This window comes from Myodes glareolus, chromosome 7 (assembly GCF_982192425.1).
Source record: "Myodes glareolus chromosome 7, mMyoGla1.1, whole genome shotgun sequence".
Classification (NCBI taxonomy): domain Eukaryota; kingdom Metazoa; phylum Chordata; class Mammalia; order Rodentia; family Cricetidae; genus Myodes; species Myodes glareolus.
In genome coordinates this window covers 72,130,293-72,155,576 of record NC_142032.1, presented here as the reverse complement: position 1 = coordinate 72,155,576, position 25,284 = coordinate 72,130,293, and the positions used below count along the sequence as shown (strand labels likewise).

General features: G+C 44.6%; 1 protein-coding gene across 1 annotated transcript in view; it reads right to left on the bottom strand.

The window, feature by feature from the left end:
- The window catches only part of Cpxm2 (carboxypeptidase X, M14 family member 2), a 115,106-nt gene that overhangs the window by 47,745 nt on the left and 42,077 nt on the right, over positions 1-25,284 (bottom strand). The window contains exon 4 of the mRNA XM_087908348.1: positions 17,295-17,434. Coding sequence (XP_087764474.1) covers positions 17,295-17,434 — 140 coding nt within the window. The remainder of the gene's footprint in view (positions 1-17,294; positions 17,435-25,284) is intronic.

Below are 25,284 nucleotides of genomic sequence, written 5' to 3'. Positions count from 1 at the left end.
TTTGCCGAGATGTTCCCATATATTTACCTAACAGTGCAGGCAGGAGTTGGAAGTAGGTACGGGACTGGAGAGAAAGGTGAGGGCCAAGGCAGTTTACCGAATGTGGCTCGGTTACTAAAGACACACACAATCAATGGTTGCTGCAACATAATGTGTTTTTTTCATAATATTTGAAGACAATGTATTTTTTAAATGTTTTAAACATCCATGAATATTAACCTGTTTTGTATGCTTACCAGAAATTGTTACATTGTTTTCCTTTCTTTTTCCCTTTGTATGAGGGTTTCATGTAGCCAGACTGGGCCAGAACTCACTAGGTGGATGGCAAAGAAATTCAAATCCCCTTGCCTGTACTTTCTGAGTGCTTGGATTAGAAGCATGCATCACCATGACTAACTACAAAGCTGTCTTTCATCAAGTGTAAACAGAAGCTCAGACCCTGACAATGCTATGCTAGAAGCCACATTTGTTCATACAGAATCAAATACTTGTCCATATTGGGGGAGGGAGGGAACCAAGCCCCAGAGCAGTAGCCCTCAAATCAAGTCCACTTGAGACCACAGGGGCCATGGCATTCAGAATACCAGAATGGACATTGTATAATACAGGCCTCATCGGGATGTACCTGTACCTTTGCCTAATTTACCTATAAGACCATAGTCTAGTGGAGGGCAGGGACTTCATCACTAATTATCCAATTAGTTATTGAAATTCTGATGTGGTGTTGTGGGTGACAGTTGCATGGCTGGGGTAGACTGTGAAGCCACTGGCAGTGAGACCACAATGTATTCCTACTACTTGTACTGGTGTTTTGGAAACCATTCTCTTTGGAGGAATAGTTTATTCAGTCTAGATATAGCTAAAGTGGGAAGGGTGAGGCAATGTGCTAGACTTTGTTGACTTCCCAAAGGAAGCCTTACCCTCTCTGAGAAGTAGATGGGGGTGGGGCAGACGGTGGAGAGGGCAGGAGGAGGGGAGAAAGTGGGAACTGGGATTGGTATGTGAAATGAGAAAAGATAGTTTTTTTTAAAAAAAATTAATTAAAAAAAGAGAATTTGAAAATGGGAAATGTTAGAAAGGATGCCTTCTGGAGGGGCTGTGCTTGAGCTGAGATATGATAAACAGACAAGAAGTAACTATGGAAAAGTTGTTAGCAATTTCATTTTTAAGTCAGAAAGAAAAACATTAATACAGGAGGTTTGATGCATATGATAGTTAGCTATAATTGTCAAGTTGACACAGTATAGCATTGCCTAGAAAAGTATCAATGATTAGGTTGGCCTGTCATAGCTATAGGGAATTAATTTGATTATGCTAATTGAGGTGGAAAATCCTGCCCACCTGTGGGTAGCACTATTTCTTAGGCAGGAAACAGAACTGATCACAAGCATGCATGAGTTAAATTATTGCTCTTGGCTATGGATGTGATGTTCCCGCTACCTTGACATCCCACAGTGGTGGGCTGGAACCTGGAATTATGAACTGAATAAACCCTTCCCCCACTAAATTGCTTTTGTTGGTGCTTTTTATCATAGCAACAGAAGTGAAAGCTAAAGTAATAAGCAAGCAATAATAATTCAAAATATATAGGCTGATAAAGCATGGTGATACATACGCTTGAGGAGGCTAAGGCAAAAAGATTGCAAGTGTGAGGGCAGCTTGGGTTCTGTAGTGAGTTCAAGCCAGCCTTAGCTATATGGAGAGTCTGTGGGAAAGGGGGAAAGAAGGAGGGGAGGGATGGAGAGAGGAAGGACGAATAGATGGTTAGATGGATGGGTGGATGGATGGATGGATGGATGAATTGATGGATGGATGGAGAGATGGAGAGATGGATGGATGGGTGGATGGATGGATGGATGGATGGATGGATGAATGGATAGATGGAGCGATGGGTGGGTGGATGGATGGATAGATAGACAAATGGATGGGTAGATGGATGGATGGATGGATAAATGGTTGAATAGATGAAAGGAAGGAGAGGAAAGAGAGGGTAAGAGTAGAGAGGTAGAAGAGAACAGAGAGGACAGAATGGAGAGAAAGAGGGGAGGACAAATTAGATTTGACATTAATGATAATAACAATATATTCACATTTCCAAGAACTGAAAAAAACACAAATTCTTTATAATTTTGGGTCACATCAAGTGCCAATAAGGTACAGCACTGTACAGTATTTAGCACAAGGGACATTGGCATGATCAGGAAAACTGTACTGAGGAAGTAAAAGCCAACGTTTGCAAGAACAGATGTCTTGGGTCAGTGACTGCTTCAGGAAAGGGGGCATGGGAGGCAGTGGGAGTTCCGAAAGATAATGGGGTGGGATTTCCTTCTGGGAAAACAAAAGTTAAAAAATTTATTGTAGTAATGATGTACAATCTCACAAATGTATAAAAACCCACAGGACTGCACATTTCAAATGAGGGAGCTGTGTATGGGGGGTATTACACCTCAGTAAAGATGCCAGCAGTTCTTAGGAAGAATCGCTTCCCAGCATCCATCCAGGGTGACATCAACAAAACACATTTCATTCAAGGAGCCAGAATGTTCCATTTCTAGAAGGCATGCCGCAGCAAAACAAAAGAGAAAACAGAGACTCACGGAGAAAAAGGAAGGTCAAGAGCTGGGCCTGACAAAAGAGTTCTAAAGACTGAAGCAGCTCGAAGCCAGCACGGGCCACATGGCCCCAGGAGGAAAATGAAACAACGAATTGTTGGTATCGATTTGGTGTCTGTCACATGCATGCACGCATACACACATCTCTGCTGCATATACACACAGATTCATATCAGAGGAGATCTGCAGGTCTACTGTGAAGCTCTGGGATGGAGGAGAGAAGGAAACCAAGAAAGCTGAAAAGGGAAATGGCTATTAACTTCTGATGAGAGCAAAAGCGTCACGATGAAGGAAAATGAGCTTGTGGTGCTCTGGTCACGCAGGTGTCCAGAAATAATAGCATAGCGTTAACCTTTGTAAAAGCTGGGCACTAAGTTTGCAAAGATTCCTGCTGTAACTTTTGGTGAGCAGGGGAAGTGAGGGGGAGAAAGGGAGAGAAAAAAAGGTAAAAGAAAAGGAGGGACAAAGGGAGAGAGAGAGGGAAGGAGGAGGAGAGGAAGAGACTGACAAGACTGACCATCTGAGGAGTTAGGTAAATAACCTAAATCCTCCCCTTGTGCAATAGAAAGTCAGTGAGTAGTAATTAAATGATTAGAATGAGTACTGAGACCATTTAAACCAGAATACAAGGCTTTAAAAATACTGGCAGAATGTGCTGGGGCAACAGTTCTGTGAGCTAAGCACTTGCTATGTAAGCATGGGGAACTCAGATCCCCAGCACCCACAGGCAAGTCAGCCAAGACAGCGTGTTCTTGGAACCTGCGCACTGGGCAGGGCGCTGGAATACAAGTAGATCCAGGGGGCTTACGAGGCAGTCAGTCCAGCTGAAATTGCAAGCTCTAGGTTCACTGAGAGAGCTTGCCTCAAAAATAAGTAAATAAATAAATAAAATAAAGTGGAAGGCGATTAGATGAAGACACCCAAAGCCATCCTCTGGTCTTCACACACATGTGTGGGCACAATAAACAAAGCAGCAAGCAAAACTTGAAAGACAAGAAAGGGAAGGAAGGAAGAAAGGAAGGACAAAAGGAAGGACGGAAGGAAGGAAGGAACAAAGGAACAAAGGAAGGAAGGCAAGAAGCAGAAGAAATATCTGCTAAGGGTTTTGCAGTAGCTGCCCAGATGACCAGGAAATGGGACCGGGGACCTGAAATGGAGACTATTTCTAAAACTCAGAAATGTTACTTGGTTATTTCAACAACAAAATGAAATGTTAATCTAAAATAACCCCCCACATCTCTCTCCATCTCATTCCCATTTCACTCCCTGGCATCTTTGACTTTTCAACTCATTCCAAGGCCAGATTCTCCCCGCACATGCAAGAAGAATCAAGGCCAGTTTGTGTCATGGCTATAAATCCAGCACAGGACTGAAGAGCAGAATTTCTTTTCCCCTCCTCCGTTAAGAGCCCACATTTTTCTGTGACACTAAGGAGAGAAGGCCAATGGGATTTTCTTAGTACTTGGCTTTCCTCTCCCATTGCCAGCCTGAGCTCTGAAGGCCCTGTCAACTGAGGACTCTGCCAGTCCTCATATAAGTTCTCATATAAGTCTATGGATGTTATTTCATATATATATAAAGCTTTCTGAAAAAACGAAAAGAAATAACCTTCAGTATAACTTAACAAAAGGTAAGTTATACCTACAGCATAACTTAAAAAATTAAAAATTAACTTTAATTTTCAAAATGCTTAGGGGAAACCACTGGATCACCCATTTCTTAGCCTCATGTGAAGCCAGCATACAGTAAAAAGCCCCTTCCCCCCAGAAAACAACCACTTGGTCAAGATTGGAAGCATCCTGCTGGGCCTCCAAGTTGGCATCCAGGGAGTAAACTCCATGTGCTGACAGCTTTCTGTCCTTGAGCCTGGCTGCAGAGCTGAGGGAGAGCAGATCCAAATCTGGGGATTTGTAGACCTGAGTGGGCTCCTGCAAAGATCAGGGGCCCCCAAGACTGGAAGAATGGGGCTTGAAATGGGGTTGTGTACATGCTAATCATGACCTCTAGCAGAACTGTTCTGTAGTAAAAGATGCCACTGGGACGGAGGGTCTGGGTTCAGTTCCCAGTACACATGGCAGAGCTCACAACTGCCTGTAACTCTTACAGGTATCTGACACCCTCTTCTGGCCTACAGGCTCCTGTGTGCATAACTACTGGTTAGTTATGGTGTGCATAAACTATCCACAGAGACACACATAAAAATAATCACTCGGTGTTTTAAAATATAGCATCTTCTAGGCCCAAAGGACACTTAGGCATTCAATTGGCTGCTTTTTTACAGTCTCAGCAGAGACCTAGGCCAATGGAGCCTTGCTATTTCCTGTTCTAATGTCTCCTTTGCTCACAAATGAAAATGACCACAAATATTTGAAAATTTTCAGAGATGGCTGGAGATTTATGGGACATAAAACTGGACTGTGGGTAGAATTCAGCAGTAGAACATTTACTTATCACTGACAAGGAACTAGATTTAATTCTCAGACCATTACATGTGTGTGCGTGCACACACACACACACACACACACAGAGAGAGAGAGAGAGAGAGAGAGAGAGAGAGAGAGAGAGAGAGAGAGAGAGACTATCATCTTTTAGATCAAAGTCATACCTTGGCAATTCAGGATAGATTTCATAATATGAAGAATCCACTGTTTAGATTTGTATAGGCCTCTCACTACAGGTTCAAGACATATTATGTGTATTTATCAGAGGAAAAAGTTGGGCATACTGTGTGTGTGTGTGTGCTCATCAGAGAAAGGGGTGAACGTACTGTGTGTGTGTGCTCATCAGAGGAAGAGGCAGACATACTGTGTGTGTGTATGTGTGTGTGTGTGTGCTCATCAGAGGAAGAGGCAGACATACTGTGTGTGTGTGTGTGTGTGTGTGTATGTGTGTGCTCATCAGAGGAAGAGGCAGACATACTGTGTGTGTGTGTGTGTGTGTATGTGTGTGCTCATCAGAGGAAGAGGCAGACATACTGTGTGTGTGTGTGTGTGTGTGTGTGTGCGTGTGCTCATCAGAGGAAGGGGCAAACATACTGTGTGTATGTAAATCAGAGGAAAGAGGGAACCAGACAGAAAAATTCCCCAATCAGGTCAATGTCATCTTGATTCACACATGGATGGCAGCTTATGGGCATGTTAATGTCAGTACCATTGATTTCGCAGCCAAATGGGGGCCATGCTAGCTTAGTGGATTACACAAATTTAACTACTTATGAGTGAATCTAACAGGACACACAATAGATCCATGTGCTGAGCGTGACAAAACTTTGGTGAAAGAAACTAAATTTTTTTTCATGGAAAAATAGTGTGTGGTCCTGTATCAAAAGATTCAACAGAAAAATGTCAGCTCTCAGCAAATTCATACACAGGTTTAACACAATACCTTTCAAAATCAGTTTGATATTTTGTAGCTATAAACATGATTATTGTAAACTTAATATACAAAGGCAAAGAATCTAAGCAAACTAAGCAATTTTGAAATAGAATGAAGTGTGACAAATCGGTCTACTCAACTACAAACATTACATAACTGTGGAAATCATTATTGCTCTTACGGTCCTGGGGTTTAACCCCCAGGATTAGAAAGTAGGCAGGAAATAGAAAGGAAAGGTGGAGGCATACAGGGACCATGTGGTCTGGATGGAGGGATAGATATACAGGTTTCGGAAGTAGAATAGAGAGCCAGGCATGAATCCACCCTGCTATGGTGAACTGATATTTAACAAAGGTTCGGGATATTCAGCCATGAGAAGAAAGTGTTCTCAGTTTGATCTTCTCTAAGTGTAACATACACCTTAAAAGACAGGGTATATTAACCATGAAACATTCAAAAGTTCTGTGCAGTCAAAGACAACCTAAGCAAAGTGTTATAAAAAGGAGTAATTTGGAGAAGACATCAGCATCTTAAATCCCAGTCAAAGTGGGGTTGTGTACATGTTAGTCATGACCTCTAGCAGAACTGTTCTGTAATAAAACAAGCCACCGGGACGGAGGGCCTGGGTTCAGTTTTCAGTACACATGGCAGAGCTCACAACTGCCTGTAACTCTTACAGGTATCTGACACCCTCTTCTGGCCTACAGGCTCCCGTGAGCATAACTACTGGTTAGTTATGGTGCGCTTAAACTATCCACAGAGACACACATATATACGCACATAAAAATAAGCACTCAGTGTTTTGAAGGATGGCATCTTCTAGGCCCAAAGGATACTTAGGAAAGATCGCAGACACCAGAGGTCTATCACACTGAATATATACCACACTGAAGGTTCAGCACACCCACCACACTGAAAGTCTACCACGCTGAAGGTCTATCACACCGAAGGTACGTCACACTGAAGGTCCACCACACTGGAGGTCTACCACACTGGAGGCCCCACCTGGAACTCCACAGCCTCGGTGTCTTTTGCCCATCTCTCCAGAGATAGAACCTCCCCAAATCCTATCCCAAATGTCAAGACAGTCAAGTTCAAGTCAATCATCCCCAATCTGGAACTTGGACTCTGAAACTTTCTGAGCACTTGTAGGATACCATAAATAGAAAATTCTACACCCGAGCTCATGTTGTAGATTATGGTTGGCATAATCTACACTAGAAATATTAAACAAAATCACCTTCAGGCTGCATGTATAAAATGCATAAGAAACGAACAGATTTCATGTTTAGCCTTGACTTCTATATCCTGGATGTTTCATGTGAACACTTTAAAAACAAAATCTAAAGTAATTCTGGTTCCAAGCATTTTGGGGTGATACTGAACCACCATAGATCTATGAGAAGCCCCCAGCCCTCAGAAGTGACAGGGGCTAGGCATCTCCCACTTTCATACACAAGTAAGGAAAGTATAGCTAATTCCTCTTCAGTTGGAAAAAAAGATGCATTTGGAGCTAGTTCTTTGTTGGAATCACAAGAAAGTTGGCTGCTTCTCTGCTTGCCCATTCCCTCCCGGCTAAGCCACATTCCATCAGTCAATGGCTCAAATCCTGGACTTTGGGCAGAATTGATGATCCCAAGAGGTCTAGACCAGCCTCCCCCACTGCTGCAAATAAAATATAAAAGAGAAGGTTTTATCTTGCTTGTAGTAGTTAGAAAAAGAGTCCACGCTTATTCTCCCCAACTCCACCTCCTCCCTCCATCTCTGCTAGAATGGTAATCACCTGGCCAAATGGTTCCTCCACATTCTCAGTGTGACCAAATGTTGGAGCCTGTGTGAAATATCAACCCATTGATGTATTGTAGTTTTCACTTTAGATTGGTTACCAGGACTTTTTGGGAATGCAGGAAGAGTTCTGTAAACTCCTGAGTCTGTCTGTTTTCCATTACCTCCAGTTAACTTGTCCACATGGAGACAATAGAGAAACATCACTTTGGGGCCGGGGGCAATATATCTGGGCAGAGGGTGAAGCAGAAAGACCCACAGAAGAGAGCTAAAAGCACAAATAGAAAGTAGGTAAGGACTCCCAAATCTGGAGTCCCCACATAGGCAATTATTGGAAAAGAAAGGCCTTTGTGGATGCCAGAGAATGGAGATGCATGCTGGTGCTGCCCCTGCTGGATGCCTGAGGAGCCCCACCTACAGCTAAAGGTGCATCATGGCCCAGCCGGCAGCAGACAACAAACCGATGGAGCTGGGAGGGCTGCTGAAGGACCTCTGCTGGCCCCAACCCTCTGGACTGTAGCCCTGTTGGATTTCTTCGGGCACTGTAAAGCTACTGGTTTAAATAAGAGAAGCTTGTCTGCTCACATCTCGGGAAGTCGGGAGTCTTGAAGTCAAGGTGTCAGTGGGGCTGAGTTACTCTTGTAGGTTCAGAGGAAGATCTGTGTCCTTGAGAACCCACCTCCAGGCTTGCTCATAGCCCCATCCTCTGTATCTTAAATGGCAGCAGGGATATCTTTGTTAGACAACATCGGTGCAGCACAAAACACATGAGTGGTGGGCGGGAACAAAGAAAGTCAAGTAAGGGTGCAGAGAAGGAAGGAGGTGCCAGCTCTCAGAGTTTGTCGTGTAGAAGCTGCTGTCGCTGTTGGCTTCAAAGCACTTTGCTCTCACTCTTCCAGCAGAGAGAACATCGGGTGCACAGGCCCAGAGGCAGCGGCGTCCATGATGGATCTGTGGAGCAAAAGAGGGGCTTCCAGGCTAGGAGCAGCGTGAGAGAAGTGAGGTCAGAACAATTGTGCAGTGGGAGCCAGTTCAACAGGGCCTTGTGGGGCAGAGCATCAACTCACGGCCTGTGACCATTAATACTGATCATCAACTCGACAGAATCGAGTCACCTACGCGACAAGCCTCTGTGATCCCTCTGAGGGACTATCTAGATCACGTAAACTGAGGTTAGAACAGCCATTCTACCCGTGGGTGGCACCTTCCATGGACTGGGATCTGAGCCCGCATCAGCAGGACTGTGCACAAGCTCCCACTGCTGTCTCTTGCCACCAGGGTAGACTATGTCCTTGAGCCAAAAGAGACCCTCCCTTTCTGAAGCTGCTCTTGTTGGGGATCTTGCCAGGTCAATAATACAAGTGTCTAATGCAACAAGGAAAAGGTCCTGCTGCAAACAGGTCATTCCCTCCTAAAAACAACAGTGAGAGACGGCCAGGTGCCAGCAATCACCCACAGGGTTTCCCACCCAGGCACAAGGGCTCTTGAGAAAAGTAGGGGGAAGCTTCCATCCCAGGAGCCAACTCTACAGTTGTTCTACTTCAGACATGTCACCATCCGAGAGCTCATTCCTCAGTCACTGACACCCAGAAACCCAAGTAGGAGGTGTGGGAGGCATTTGTGAAATCTCTGTTTGGTTTTAAACAACTACCTTTGCGTAGGTAAAATAGAGCACAGGATGAAGAAAAGACTGCGCCTCGCCTTGAACTTGAACTTGAACTTGACAGTGTTTTCATCAAAACCCTTTGAGATCGTGCCAAACTCTCCTGCTCAGAAGCTGACAGTTCTCCCAGGAGTTAGAAGGGAGTGTGGAAAGTCTCTCCCCGGCACTGCACAGGTGCCTGACATCTCATTTCCCCATTAAGCAAGGGCAAGACCCAGCATGATGTGTTCTGAAGACACACTGCCTCCCTCCCTCCAGAAGAGACGGATGAAGATTGATGAAGCCTCCCACAATTCTCCCCTTCGGGGGCCTCCAGGCTCCCTTCCCCCTTCTGGAATGCAGGGCCCTAGTGTCTCCTCCCTCTGAGCCCTGGCAAACTGTTCTGTGGGCCCCAGACCCTCTGAGTTGGGGTAAGGTGACAGTGATGAAGGATGGGTCCCCTGAAATGCAGAAAGCCAGGTATTCCTGGAGGGAGAGAGAGGCACTCGCTGAGCACACTGCTTTGGAAATGAAACCCTGAGCAGGTGCTGAGCTTTCCAGTAGCCCCTGCCCTCACTGAACCAGCCTGATCCAGTCATTCTTCAACTGCTCTGTTCCTCCCACCTTCGCTCTTCCTTCTGCTGTGACCATGCTGTCCTTTCGTTGTACCCTCCACTCTCCTTGTACATCTCAGCCTGAGCACCCTTTGCCAGCAGGAAACACGGAAGTCACCACCTTTTCAGCCTCAGGATCCCCAGACTTACTCCGCACTCTGTCCTCTGCTCACTCCCTAAGCCACCGGTCCTTTGCGCTGTTGTCCCCAGACAAGCCTCCATCACTTCTTCAGCCTGACATCCCCCAGAAACCCCTTCAACCTGGCCTCTGACTTTAACCCATGCACCACTAGGACTGGACTGCAAGTCCCACCTCATTCCTCCTAGCGCGGGGTGTGTGCTAGCAGCACCCCAGTGCCCTTGGACTCCTGCGGCATCACCGCCGCCAGCAATGCCACCATTCCCTGCAGACAAACCACCAAGATAGTCAGTCCAAGGAATAACGAGAAGTCCGTGTGTTCCCACATCCACTGAGCCCTCGCTGAGACTGGATGGAGAAACTCCCTAGGCTGTTGCCCAACATAGATCTTTCATTTTCTTGGTTTCTGTCGGTAAGCCTGTCACACTCAGTCTCTGTTGAGAGCCCTTCCCCCAAACTGTAAAGCCAGTTGTTCCCTCACCTGGGTGGTCGCAGAGGAATAGGAACCCGTCCTTCTTTCCAGGTGATCCCACCCGCTCTTGTCAGTCTCACAGCATCTCAGAGCACCTTGGGAGCCTGTGTAGCTGTCTGTCACAAATTCCACTCACTTCATGGTCAATGTGTGACCATGAAGGAAATAATAACTTGTCTTTTCAATCCTATCTTCTTCTAGGCTTGGGTGCCTCACCCTTCTCAATAAAACTAGTTCCCTAAAATTCTGCTAAGACATCCCACTCCAAATGCCTTACTAACTTCCTGGGCCTGTACACGACCCTGCCAATTCTTTGTATTCTTGGGCACAAAGCCTGACTTATGACTAGAGGTCCATTTATCTTACTAATCATTCTGCATACTTGCTCCAAATTCAGCCAACTGGTCAACCTTCTATAGGTCCCTTCATCCACTCCCCACAACACCTTACAAACACAAACCCAGTGCTCGAATAACGGCCTTACTTAATAAACAGATGGTTTTCTCCATTAAACAGTTGAAGAACAAAGAATTCGGTTTTAAAAAACTGTCTACATTTCTTCCAAGTCCTTAGAAGCACTGACTCACCTCGAGCAGAGTAATTAACTTTTCAATCATCAGGCTGGTTATAATTGCAACACTCAGATGTCTAATATACTTTCTGTCATTAGGGAAATGAAAGATTGGTTTTTATTGGGGCACTAACATTCCACCGAATGGCTTTGCAGTGAGGAATGATAACTTCTATTGCTGAAGAATATAAATTACTGAAAATCATTACAATTATATTTTATAACTTCCAGAGAGCTTCAAATTAGTTGAAAGAATTATTATGGCTGAAATTGCAGACTTTGTCATCAGCTTGAATGTGAACTGGTGGAGGGGAAATGTGGCAGCCATGCCTCAGGACCTCAGGGTATCATACTCATTCCTGTCACAAGTCCAAAGGGAGCTCCACCCACCTCCAGTCAGTATGATAGCTGCCCACTCTTGAAGCCCCCATAGCACACTGGTTCTCCTAGTAGGCCACTCCCTGGAGGCAGGAACAAGCCTTGCTTACATTTACAACTTTCTGCTTAGTACAGAGTGCTCAAGAAATGTCATATGAATTAATTAATAAACACACAGAGAATGCCAGAAACAAATGATAATGCAGATGTTCATTTTAAACTATCAACTATGGCAGTCCTATAAGGGGAAAGCATTTTTAAATGTCTTTTCCTACTAATTAAATAATTTTTATTTTATATTTATTAGCAAACAAAGAATTGGGTTTCTTTGTAGCCTTTTTCAAACAATTTTTCTGTTGATTCTCTTCTCACTTCCACCATAATATTCTGAAATGTACATTTGTAAAGTGCTTTCTCCTTTTAACACATAGCAAGAAGCTAGCTTTCTGTTTGTTCGCTTGCTTGCTTGGTTTTTTTCTTGTTTCTTGAGGCAGGTATCATGTCGCCCAGGTTGGCTCAACTTACTATGTAGCACAAAAGAACCATAGGCTTCAGATTCTCTTGCCTCCACTTTCTGAGTGCCGGGATTCCAGGTGTGCACCAGCACATCCAGCTTATACACGCTGCTGGGGATCCAACCCAGGGCCTCTTTAATGCTAGGCAAGCACTCTACCAAGCGGGCCACGTCCCCTAGTGCAGCAACATCTACCTGGAAAACTCAAAGAGCTGCCAAGTCCTTTCTTCTCTCTTTCACTCTCGATTGCAAAAGGCAAACTCTGTGCCTGGCTCTAGCTTTGCTTATTGCTCTGAATCCCGTGTCTGCCTGGGCTCTGCCGCACAGCAGTTAGCATGTGAGGGAGTGAACAGACTGCCACCTGCACAGGACATGTAAGCAGCCAGGATGTCTCGTACAGAGACGCTTGAGGAATCTGTCCGATGGGAGGTTCCGTGGCAGGGAGTGTGGAGGCCTGGGAAGGCAATAGTCCTCCCCCTTGAACCATACAATGTGATTTCCCAGCCCATCATTTCTAAACACTTCCAATAAATGTTGCATTTGGGAGAAGAACCCATGACTAAAAATAAAACTAGAAATAGGCTGATCTAGATAAACGCAAAGAATGGGAGGGGGAATTCTATGTGCTCTGTTAAATTTTAAGTATCTTAATGTAATTGTTTCTAACCCTAAGTGCATGTATGCACATGTGTCACACACAAACACACACACACATGTATAAGGTAGAAAATGAACCCTTTTTAGTGGACAGAAAACTGAGGTTCAAAGAAGAAGTCTGCATAACCTGCAGGAGCCATGATGTTAGGGCAGGAACCCTCCATCTCTAAGAAGTCTGCCATTTTCCAACCTAACTTCCTCTCCTTTTATTCACTCTGTTTTAAACCGTCTCTCAGTCATTTGCAGTCACAGATCAATTAACTCATTACCAGTCATGGTGAACGAACCTTTGTTGATTTAATAATACTCATTTAACAGGGAGTCATCTGTTGGGCATCCGTCAGGTGCCTAGTTCTAGTCAGGTTCCCCAAATACAAGAGTGTGGTCTCTCTTAGCAAGGCTCTCAGTAACTGCTGAAAAGAAAGACAAAAACCCTAAAATGTGTTCGTACCAGAAACAGTATGGGTCAGGAATCAGGGTAACAGAAAGGGATTGGTCATCCTCAACTGCAAGTATTTAAGATGTCTCATGACCACAATGCAATAGACCCTTTTACCTTCAGCAGTATCCATGCATTGGGGGAGGGAAAAGTTCAGATACCAGAACATGTCCCCCATCTAATTCCTGCTTGGCCCTCAGTGGAGACAGAACTAGTCCAGGAGGTAACATACACTGGATCTCATCAGATTTCTTCATGTCATTATCCCTGAGTGATAATTTGAGTTGAAATAGATTTAGACATTAAGAAAAATCTGACTCTTAGGAGTAATTCTACCACTTACCTCCCCCACTCAGATGTCCCTGTCCGAAGCTACAGAGAGATATTGTTCCACTGCGATCTCCTGATCATCCCCACCTCCCTTGTGTTTGTAGTTCAAATGAAACGGGAGCCCTGTACTTCCCTCACTCTCATTTTCTAATCCTGTAATAACCCACCGACTTGATCTCCGATGACAGTGCCCAGACAGGTTAATAGCTAAGCATGACCATCAGTGCCCCTCATCCCTTCTTGATTACCTCACAACAGTCTTTGCTTTCTCGTTTTCCCTTGAGCAACCCAGCTTTCAAGCCTTCCTCCCAAAACAGCTTTCAGAATCTAAGCAGTAAAAAGTCACTGTCATGTGATACTATGCCATTAAGGAGGGCAAAAGGCATAGCACGGAGCATGCATTGGCATGCATGAATATATGCATAGCTGCCACTAAAGAGCAAAGGAAGTTGAGTGTAATACTCAGAGTAGAAAAAAAGTTGGATGTTGCCAAACTGCAAGTGTTATCCCAGCTCTGAAAATAATATAAGTTTAAAAATAATATTAAATATTGAATAATAAAATTCAAATAAAGGAAAAAGCACAAAAAGTCTTCGGTTGATATGAAAAACATGGCAAGAAATCAGGACAGTTTTGCAAGCCATGGCTGAGTAAATCACAGGCCATTAAATCACTATGAAATCTGAATCACAGCATGAAAATGTTGTGGATATATTAAGTCAAAAATAACATAATTGAATATGCAGTATACTTTAAAAAATCCCTTGATATAAAGACGGTGGGATAATGGGTAATGTTTTAAAACACTATTAGAGGCTACAATGTTGTCTTTATACTAAAAAGAAATACATAGGAAAGCAGGAGACGAGTTAGTGCCAGACAACTGTCGCCATACAAGAGTATGATCACTGTTGATTTAACAGTGTTCATTTATGAGGGAGTCACTTGCTGGGCATTGGACAGATGCATGTTCTGAACAGGTTCCCCAAATGTCAGGGCATGGCCTCTATCAGCAAGGCTCTCAGTGACTCTTGAGAAGAAAGATAGCAACCCATAAAAGAGAACCTGAAATACTACACCAGAAATCTATACCAGAAACACTGAAGGGCCAGGAATCAGGACAGCGGGCTAACTGTGACCACAGATGCGAAGTCTTGTCCCAGTTTGGTTATTAATGTTGACCACTTCCAAACTTAAAATTAATTTCTGGGTTGGTTAGTGTCAACTGTCAACTTGACACAATCTAGAGACATCTAGGAGATGGGCCTTTGGGCAGGCTTTCTGGGGGTTATCTTGACTATGTTAATGAAGTGGGAAGACACGCCTACTGTGGGTGGCACCATTCCCTAACTAGGATCCAAGACTATAAAAGTGGGGAGGGGAGCTGAGTAGCAGCTTGCCTTCTTCACTCTGCGCTTCTTGACTGGGAATACAGTGTGATCAACCAGTATACACCAGGAACAACCTTAGCGTCTCATGGAAGTCCCTTGGCTATCCTTGGAAATTGAACCACTTCAGAAACCACCAAAACCACGTATATGGCTATTGTAAAGACACGCAAACGTGACTCTCTCTTGAGAAGCTCAAAGCCAATGCTTAGGTGTGCCTTATTCTTTCTCTGGGTGCCCATCAGAAGCCTGTGCTCTCATCTCTTTCTAATAAACTTCAGAGAGACTCATGAAATGTTTTCCTGCAGCAACGTCATGAATCCTGTCTTCACCAGAGTAAAAGTCTCTGGAAAGAACCCCCCAGGCAGCAGCATGAGGCTGTATCTCTGGCCTTTGCCCTACTGACACTGACAGCCTCATTAGCAAGCCATACTCTGATTTTACATGATTGGTAAATGTTGAAAGACGCCAAGAAATGGAACTTTGGGTCGCAGCAGTGTGAAGGGATGGGAACAGCCAGGAGGAAGGGATCTCAGTGGAATCCCACAAGCCGTTTTCTAATGCTGAAACATGGAACTTTCAGGTCCTTGACTTCTCAGTGTAGGCAAGTATAGAGGAACCTGAAGACTTCTCACTCAAGTTCAGAAGTCACTGGTGCCCTGTTGACCACACTGAGACCTGCTGAGGCCCCATTTCTGCACGCCCAGGACTCATGGTCAGAGTCATTCATTTTCATAACCTCCCTGAGGTAGGGAGGGTGGAGTTTTCATATGTGCATGCCTGTATAGGTGCATGCGTGTGTGTGTTGATGCTTCTAGATGTTACAGTGTTATGTTTATAATAAGAAGAAATACATACTTATTTTCACAAAATCTCCAGGCCACAGGATTCCTCATACTGCCTTGATTAGTGTGCGCCCTGTGACGCTAAGTCCCCCTGCCCTGACTTGCCGTCATCACCACCACCATTCCGAATTTTAGCTCTTTACTTACAAATATAAACTTGCCCTCACCCACCTCCCAGTGTCAAACAACCACCAACCTATTTTCCTTCTCTAAGAATCTGATTATTCTCGGTCTTTGTGTGAGCAGAATTGTCTGGTATCCTTCCTTTTATGTAGGATTTTTTTTTTAAATTGCATTTAGCATCTTGTCCCCCAAGGTTGATTCCCTTACAACATGACCCAGAATTCCCTTCATCTTTAAGCAGAATCGTGTTCCATAGTATTAAGACACGGTAAGACAGATGTTCCCTTCTATTCTGTTCTGGTATCTTCTGCTTTGTTTTGTTTTGTGTAGAGACCAGGTCTCAGGGAGCCCAACTCGGCCTTGAACTCTTTATACAGCTGTGGTGGTTTGAATGAGAATGTCCCCCTCCCCCCCCCACACACACCCAGAAGGCTCTGACATTTGAACACTTGGTTCCCAGTAGGTGGTGCTGTTTGCGAAGGTCCAGGAGATGTGACCTTGCTGGAGCAAGCGCAACACGGGGCACTGGATTTGAGGTTTCAAAGCCTCAGACCATTCCCACTTCACTCTCTCCTCTTTCTGCTCATGGTTCAAGATATGAGCTCTCTGCTTGATGTTCCGGTTGCCATGGCTGCTGTCTCCCAACCATGATGGGTCCTTTTTCCCTCAGGAACCATAAGCCCAAATAAGCCCTTTCTTCTGTAAGTTGACTTGGTCCTGGGTTTTAGAAAGGCAGCTGACACGGGAGCTAAAACTGGCCTTGAATTGCCTGTACCTCCCAGCTGTTGAGATTACATACGTTCATTACTTCTCCCAGTTTTATTCAGTGCTGGGGATGGAACCCAGGGATCCAAGCATAATAAGCACACACGCTACCAACTGAGCTGCATCCCTATCCAAGATGGACGGTTTTAAGAGACTATTGCCATCTCGTGGGGTCGCTATCAGACCATCCTTGTTACTATTATAGCTCTAATCCCAAGATCAAGTCTCATCCCCAGGTCTCAGCTGGTTCATCTTTATAACACCTCTCAAGTGGTCATTTATTTGGAAACACACCAAGGCTTTTAGTCCTTCTTCCAGACACTGAATGGTTCCTCTCTCCTCCCAAGACCATGTATGTACTCATTGTTTGCTGAGAGTCCCTACCTCAGGCTGAGTTTAACCCATTTGTCCAGATACCAACCTTTTGTAGGGTTCCAAGCTAGCAGCCACCTGCCTCGAGGGCTTATTTATGGCTGGACCTTTGTCCACTCCATCCTCCATTTCCAATGAACCCTGCATGGGGGTTGGGGTACATTCAGCCCTGGCCACCTTCCAGTCACTCCTCATTAGTTGATGCTCGTCAGTTTCCCTTCAAGTGATAGGTGGAAGGTAGGGTCTGACAGGCACGGGTCCGGACCCACTTACAGCCAGAGAGAGTTCCTTCCTTGGGTGATGACCCCCGTGAACCTGGTCAGGCGTCGGGCATCCACTTCAATCCATTGATGGAGGTCGTTCCGGCCAGCACACCAAGCCCCATCATGAAAGTCATTCTCATTAATGCCTGCCTGGAAAGAAGAGAAGCGTGTTCAGAAAGACCTTTGGGTGAAGATGACTAAGATAGATCTTGTCTTGAGACTGAGAGGAAGGGAGAGAGGACGAGAGAAGGAAATGAGGAAGGGAAAGAAGAAAACCCACTGCGCCATGAACTCCTTATTCTAAACCATGAGAGGGAGTTGTCAAGTATTTACAAGTTGGGACTAGCTCAGTATAGCATGTCTTCTTCTAGGCCAGTGTGAAAGACTAAATTTAATGAGGTCCTATTAGGTTATCCACTCAACATACAAAAACCCATGTCCTACGTACCCTTCATGACGGCGGGCAACATTGATTGTCAGATTGACAAGATCTAGAATCAACTACTTGACAAAATTCTTGGTGGGTCTAGTAGGGAGTTTCTAGATTGGGTTAACTGGGTTTGGAAGATTCACCCTAAATGTGGGCTGTGCTATTTCTGGGCTAGGGTCCCAGACTAAATGAAAAAGGGAAAGTACGAAACCACCAGGCCTTATCACTCTCTTCTTCCTGGCTGTGGACATAATGCGACCCACCGCCTCACGCTCCTGATGCCATACCTTCCCACCTGGATGGACTGAACCCTCAAACTGTGGGACAAAATAAACGCTTCCTTCTTTAAGCTGCATTAGTCAGGTGTTTTGTCCCAGCGATGAGAAAAGTAGCTCATCCACCCACACACCAGGTGCTGGGGAGCCTCACCACCCAGGCAGCAAGCAATTACAGCAACAAGAACTGGAGCACAGGGAGGCAGGTGCTATTCGGGGACTCAGAGCAAACCGCCATGGGAGCATTTAAGGACAGTTCCACTGAGTCCCTGAGAGCACACAGAGACTCCCCCAAAGACAGGAGCAACGTGGAGCTGGCCCCAAAGTGTAAGTCCTGACTAGTGAGCATCTATCCATGACCATTAAACTTATTTGATGTGTTCACTATTACTCACTAATATGGTAAATATTTTGTAGTTGTATTTCCAAGGTAGGTCAAATTCATGCTCTGTAGTTATGCCTGTCCTCCCACCATTTAAAGAGATATAATTCCAGATATAATTCCTCGACAGAATTTTTTTAAAAAAAATTAATTAAGGACATTGAGTCAAGAGAAGCCTTCTGATTTACTAGACTCAGTCTGCATGAATTCTGTTTTATTTTTCTGCGAGTACTTTATATGATTATAGCCAGATGGAAGAAAGTACAAATCTTAGAATGACAGGTCATCACAGCCTGAAGAGACAGCTCTGTCTTTAAAAGTGGCTGCTCTTGCAGAGGACCAGAATTGGGGTCCCGCAGCCCTTGTCAGGTGGGTCACAACTGCCTGTAACTCCAGTTCCCAAGGATCTGATGCCTTCTTCTGGCTTCCACAGGAACCTACATCCATGAGAACAATGCCTACAACACACACACACACACACACACACACACACACACACACACACACACACATGAATCTTTTAAAGAAAATAATAGGTCAGTTTGTCATCTCTATTTCTCCCATTGTCTTTATTTTTGAGGACTTTTTAGTGAACTTTTAGGACAGATTGGCTTCTAATGAGCATGAGCAGCCGAATATGAAGTGCAGGGCCCAGCTATGTATACAACTGGGCTCCAAGCCCCATTAGCAGAACCCTAGACCAATTACTACATGAGCTAACAAGCGGTCTTAGTTAGGTTTCTTTTGTTACAATAAACTACCATCACCAAAATCAACTCAGACAGAAAGGGGTTAATTTCAGCTTACACATCTCAGGTCACAGTCCATCACGGAGAGAAGTCAAAGCAGGAACCTGGGGACAAGAACTGAAGCAGAGACCATGGAGGAATGCTGCTTACTAGCTTGCTCCTCATAGCTTGCTCAGCTCAATTTCTTATACCACTCACTCCCACCCTCCTGTGGTTGGCACCACCCTCAGTTGTCTGGGCCCTTCTACATCAGTCATTAACCAAGACTACGCCCTACAGACTTGCCTGTGGGCCAATCTTATGGAGGCATTTTCTTCATCAAGATTTTCTCTTCCAAGATATGTGTAGGTTTGGGACAAACTGACAAAAACCAACAGCAGCTTCTTACCAGCATCAAACTTGGCCCATGCATCCCTAGCGAGCTCAGACACCACCCTCAATGACCTTCGAGGCAAAGGGTAGAATGTGGACAACATACTGTCTTCAACATGCGCTGCCATCTCAAGCTACCGTGAGTCACAGGAACTCCTAATCAATACTCCTCAGAAAGTAAGCTCTAAACTAACCGAGACGTCATGGTCAGGTGGCCTTGGAGACATCGGTGACAGTGATGGTGCAGTCTCCTGAAACCATCAGGAAACATTTGCACTGGCGCTGGATACCGAAGTAGGTTAATCACTAAGAAACCTGGTGTCTGCTGCACAGCATCTCAGTTTCCAGCCCTGACAGACAGCAGGGAGGCGAGATGCCAGGCCTCCGGCTATAATTATCCAGCCACTTCCTCCCTACAGTGGAAGGCAATTATCCTCCTAATGACAGAGATTTGCAGCACATTAATGACCTGTAATGTCACAACTTGTGCCCTCTCAAGAAACTAGAACATGCACTTAGGTTTCTGTTGTGGTTCCTCCTCTTCTCGTAAAAGCCCTGGAGACAGCCCTTTAAAGCTTCATTCCTCTGGTAGCTCAGACCTTCGCTGAACCTCTGCTAAGCAGCCAGTATAGAAGGGGAAAGGTGTGTGCACCTCATCCTCAAGTACGAGAGCAGACTGAAGGCTGAAGCCCACACATGGCACCACAGTGATAGCCGCCACCCAGATGCTGGCAGACAGCATGTTCCAAGGATGTACACCACAGGCCCTGAGTCCCAACTGACATTCCCGATTTGGATAGATGGGTCCTGGTTCACAGGTATCAGTCAATGTCGGGGCCATAATCCTTTCTTCATCAATGGCCATCGTCAAGTGCGAGTTCAAATAATGAATGCTCGCCCAAGACTGAGGAAATGGCTCAGTCAGTAAAGTGTAAGGATGTGCGTTCCATCTCTAGCAGCCACATAAAAGCTGGTCATGGTGTCTGTAACTGGTCTGTAACTCTAGTGTTTAGGGTAGCGGTAGGAACAGGAAGAACCCTGGAAAACAATGGCCCACCCATTTAGCGGATTAGTAAGTCCTGGGTTCAGTGAGAGACCCTGTCTTAAACATAAGGTAGAGACTGGTAGAGGAAGATGCCCATACAGTTAACTGTTCTGGAATTCCCCTCTATATGCTGTGGATACCATTGGTTAATAAAGGATTGCTTTGGACCTATAATAGAGCAGAACTTAGGTAGGCAGGAAAAACTAAACTGAATGCTGGGAGAAAGGAGGCAGAGTCAGAGAGAAGCCATGTAGCCCCGCTGGAGACAGATGCTGGTAAGCCACAGCCACGTGGTGACACACAGATTAATAGAAATGGTTAAATTAATATGTAAGAGTTAGCCAATAAGAAGCTAGAGCTAATGGGCCAAGCACTGATTTAATGAATACAGTCTCTGTGTGATTATTTTGGTTCTGAGTGGCTGGGAACCAATAGTTAACCTCCTTCAACAGTTAACCATCAGCCTCTATACCTCTATACACACACACACACACACACACACACACACACACACACACACACACGCATGCACACACGCATACATGCATGCATGCTCATGCACACACACGTATACCGAAACAAAACAGTGCTCCATAAACGTTAGTTGTCAGAATATTTAAAACAGGAAAATTTGGTTGGCTAGCACTGACAACAGGTAGAAACATGAGTGCTTAATGAATTATTTCACATCTTACAGGATCCAGGAAATTAGGCCACTCTTCCAGTTCACTGCCGTCACATTTTGATCCAACTTAAAACATCCAGGAAATGGCTATGAACTCAGAAGAAAGGAGATCGGTGATCTAAGGTTCTCAACAGGCATTCACCCTGCCCTTCTGAGGATAATGTGGCAATGTCTGTGTCACTGGGGGCTATCGCATCTAGGGGAAAGGGTGTCACCTGACATGTGCAATGCGCAACTGCTTCATACAGAGCCACCTGAGTAAAACGAAGCTGTGGACTCTGCTCTAAGATAAGGCCGATGAGCACTGAGCAGTGTGCTGGCTTGAAAGTAGAATCCTAGAAGCCGGGGCTGTCAGCATGCTCCTCCTCATCAGCTGACCAGGGCATGGAATTGCATTTAAGGTTCCTGGCTTTACCAGCCTAGAAATATTGTTTCTGCTGCCAGTCTCCATTCGTTCTAGGCACAGCAGCCAGTCAATTAAATAGAGCACAGTGTTGGTTTCTTTGTGGGGTAGGGAGAGACGGGGATGTTTCCGGCTGGTGGAGATGACTCACTGGGAAATTATAGCCATCGCTGCAAAATCAATTAGGAACTTAAAAAGCAAGCATGCAGAGAGGTCACCAAATTATTCCACAGGGTAATAAACGGTACTAGTGAAATGCCTCTGAGAAACCAGAAAATGAGAACATTCATCCCTATGTTTAAGATGCTAAGGAGAGCTGACAGGAGGGCTGAGGGGGTAAAGGCACCTGCCACAAAAATCCAGAGACCCGAGTTCAAATCCCAGGACACACATGATAGAGAGAGAACACTGGCTCCTTCAAGTTGTCCTCTGACTTGCGCTTACCTCCCTGTGCATTAACGATAAACATAATTTTAGGAAAAAAAACCTAAAAATAAAGAAGTTAGGGAAACACTTGCTACATTTTGGAAAGCCTCCCGTTAAATGTTGAAAATAAGAGATTTGATTCCTTCAAGGATAAGCGCGTCTGAAAAACAGAATTAGTATGGTGTAATTTATTTTTTCTACTATGACAGCAAATAAGTTGAGAACTAATGCAATTTTCTCAAGGCAATCAAGTTACACAAGACATTTGCAGGGCACACAAAAGTCTCATTTTTGTGAAGGTTAAATGTGGCTGGAGGTCTGTAGCAAAGAGACCACCTAACAGGATCCTCTTGAGAGGTCAGATAATGCATTCACCTCAGGGTGCTGGGGAAAACATGCTAGGTTCCCTTTGTCCGTCCCTCAAAATAAAAAAATCCTCTGAACAAAACAACATACAAAATACGGCTTTAGTCTCTGGTAAAATTCAAAGACATGTGTCTTCCCTAAATCACAGCACATGAAGACAGAGCCAGGGCTGGGAGTCTTTAGTGACAGGAGACAGAAGTACAACTCCCTGACAAAGCTCTGAGAACCCAGCCCCAGACAAGCTCAGGGGAGCGCAGGGGTCTTGAAGGAGGGGTGGGCAGGACTGAAGTGGGGCGGCTTCCCGAGGGCCATGAGGGATCAACTGATCTTTTCTCAACTCCATGGATAACTGGAAAGTTGTTTCCATGAAAAAAAAGTCATGAAACCCAGATTTGTGGATCCTGGGCCAGGAGGAGAAATGTGACAGGTTTCGGGGAATGTCAGCCCACAGAGGAGTCAGACAGGCACCTCCGTTCTTCTCACCCTTGGTCAGGCTAGAGAGCACCACACAGTTGGACTTAGGAGCTAACAAAACCAACACAAATGTGGTAGGGAACAGAAAGGCGCTTTAGGAAACTGTAGCGGGTGTCTCTGGAAGGAGACCTCACTTGCATAAAGCAAGAACAGGTTACTTTCTAGAAGAAGTAAAGGGCAAGAAGGCACTCTTGAAAATGAGGAAAATGACTGAATTTTAGAAACAAAAATTTAAAAAGAAGAAGCTGAGGAACTCTCATAGAAAGTAAACAGCACGCAAAAATAGAGAGTTGGGGGGAATTAAAACAGAGAAAGAAATCTAAAATATTCTTTTTGGGAGGGAAATCCTACTGAATAAAATTGTAAGATAATTTTCCCGATCTGAAAGATTTCGGTATCCAAAACCCTAAGAACACAATGAATAATCTAAGACATGTTATTATCACACCTCATAATATCAGAAACAGAAGGAGCAGAAACCACCAAAGAGGGAACAAAAGCGGAGAAAAGATGGTCAGTCAATAAAAGAATTTGTCAGGCAAGCAGTGTGACCTGAGTTTGAGCCACAGAACCCCATATAAAAAGCTGGGCAGGATGGTGTGAGTTTATAACCCCAGCTCTAGGGAGGTGGGGACTGGTGGAGCCGGGGGCTCTTGGGCCAGTCGGTCTAGCTGAATCAGAAAGTTTCAGGTTCACTGAAAGTCCCTGTCTAAAAATATAAGGTAGGGAGCAGAGAAGAAAACATCTGATATCAACCTCTGGCCTCCACATACATGCACACACACATGCGTGCACACACACATGCATACACACCCATGAACAAAAACAAAGAACACAGAACAAAGATGCTGACAGAATTCTCAACAGCAGTACTTACAAAAATGGAGAGAATATAAATTCAGAATTCTCTAAAGATCTTTTATCCTAGAATTTTATGCTTAACAATCAACCCATCGTGATGGGATAATAAGCACACATTTAGATTCATCAGTGTAAAAATAGAAATATTACCACCCTTCTTCAAAACAAAATTGCCTTAAGCTTAGATTCAATGACAGATGAACAAAAACTCTGGACCCTGTTAATGCCTGATAGTTTTGTTGCCCCCATCCAAACTAAGGATTTAGCATAAAACATAATCAATATAGTCAAGCTTCCCTAATGTTAGGTCTCACCATACACCTAATAGTCTACAAATGTGACAAGGACTTATAACTTAAAAGCTTTAAAGATAAACAGGATAGAATAAATAAACCCAGGCATGATTGTTTGCTGAGAAGTAGACAAACGTGACAGGTGATGTTAAGACTGTACCCCAACCGATGGCAGCCAATGAGGGAAAGGAGGGCAAGACCTGCATTCAGATTATAAGAAAAAAGTATTCTCTGAACTCAGGGACCCTATCACTCTATCTGTGTTGTTGCTCAACCAGGTAAAATAAACTTCCTCACATTTGTTACCCTGGATCTCCAGTGCTTGTTATTTTGGGGGAGAGAGAGAGAGAGAGTTTGGGGGGCTGGGTTATTTGATTCTCACAATCCTCTCCCCCAGATTTTATTGCTCAAGTAGCATTTCCATGAAATTACCAGAGGGTGTTGTTAGACACAATCTAGAATGCCATCGCAGGTTGTCAAAATGGAGCTGAAACGAATTGCCCCTCAGAGAGCTGTTTTAGGAGGGTTACCACCCCTAGCCCCTTGCTACAGGCAGTGAGATGGGGTCCTTCAGTTCGGAGCTCAGAGGGAATTCCAGGCTATGACAGGTTTTCAGCCTGGAATTCTCAGAATGATGAAGTCTCATGATGGTAGCTGTACAGATGAATAAGTGAACAAGCCAGGGCTCCTGAAAAGATATCCACAGAAACACAGAAAGCAAAAGCTAGCGAAAAATCACTCATAACCTCAGCGTTGCAGAAAAGTATTCTGAAGTCATTTCACAGACTCAGCCTTGGTGTGACGTGGAGGAGGAATCTTTTCAATAACATAAGCAATTCTAGGAAAACAAAAGGTCAAGAAATAAATAAAATGAACTTCCATGCTCCAGAATTATCATATTTATTGGCTCAATAGGAAGTAATATTTTGGTATCCATAAAAAGGAAAAAGTTTAAGATAGATCTACTTAAAAACAAAATTAAGATACAGGGCCTTCAAAGATGGCTCAGCAGGCAAGAGTTCTTGCAGAGCAAGTCTGAATTTCATGCCAGGAACTCATAGCAGAAGGTGAGAACCAACTCCCAAAAATTGTCCTCTGACCCCCACATGTGAGCCAGTGCCTGCACACACATGCACACACACACACACACACACACACACACACACACACCTGCACACACACACCTGCACACACACACACACACAAGTAGTAATAATATTTAAGTAAAATTGAGACACT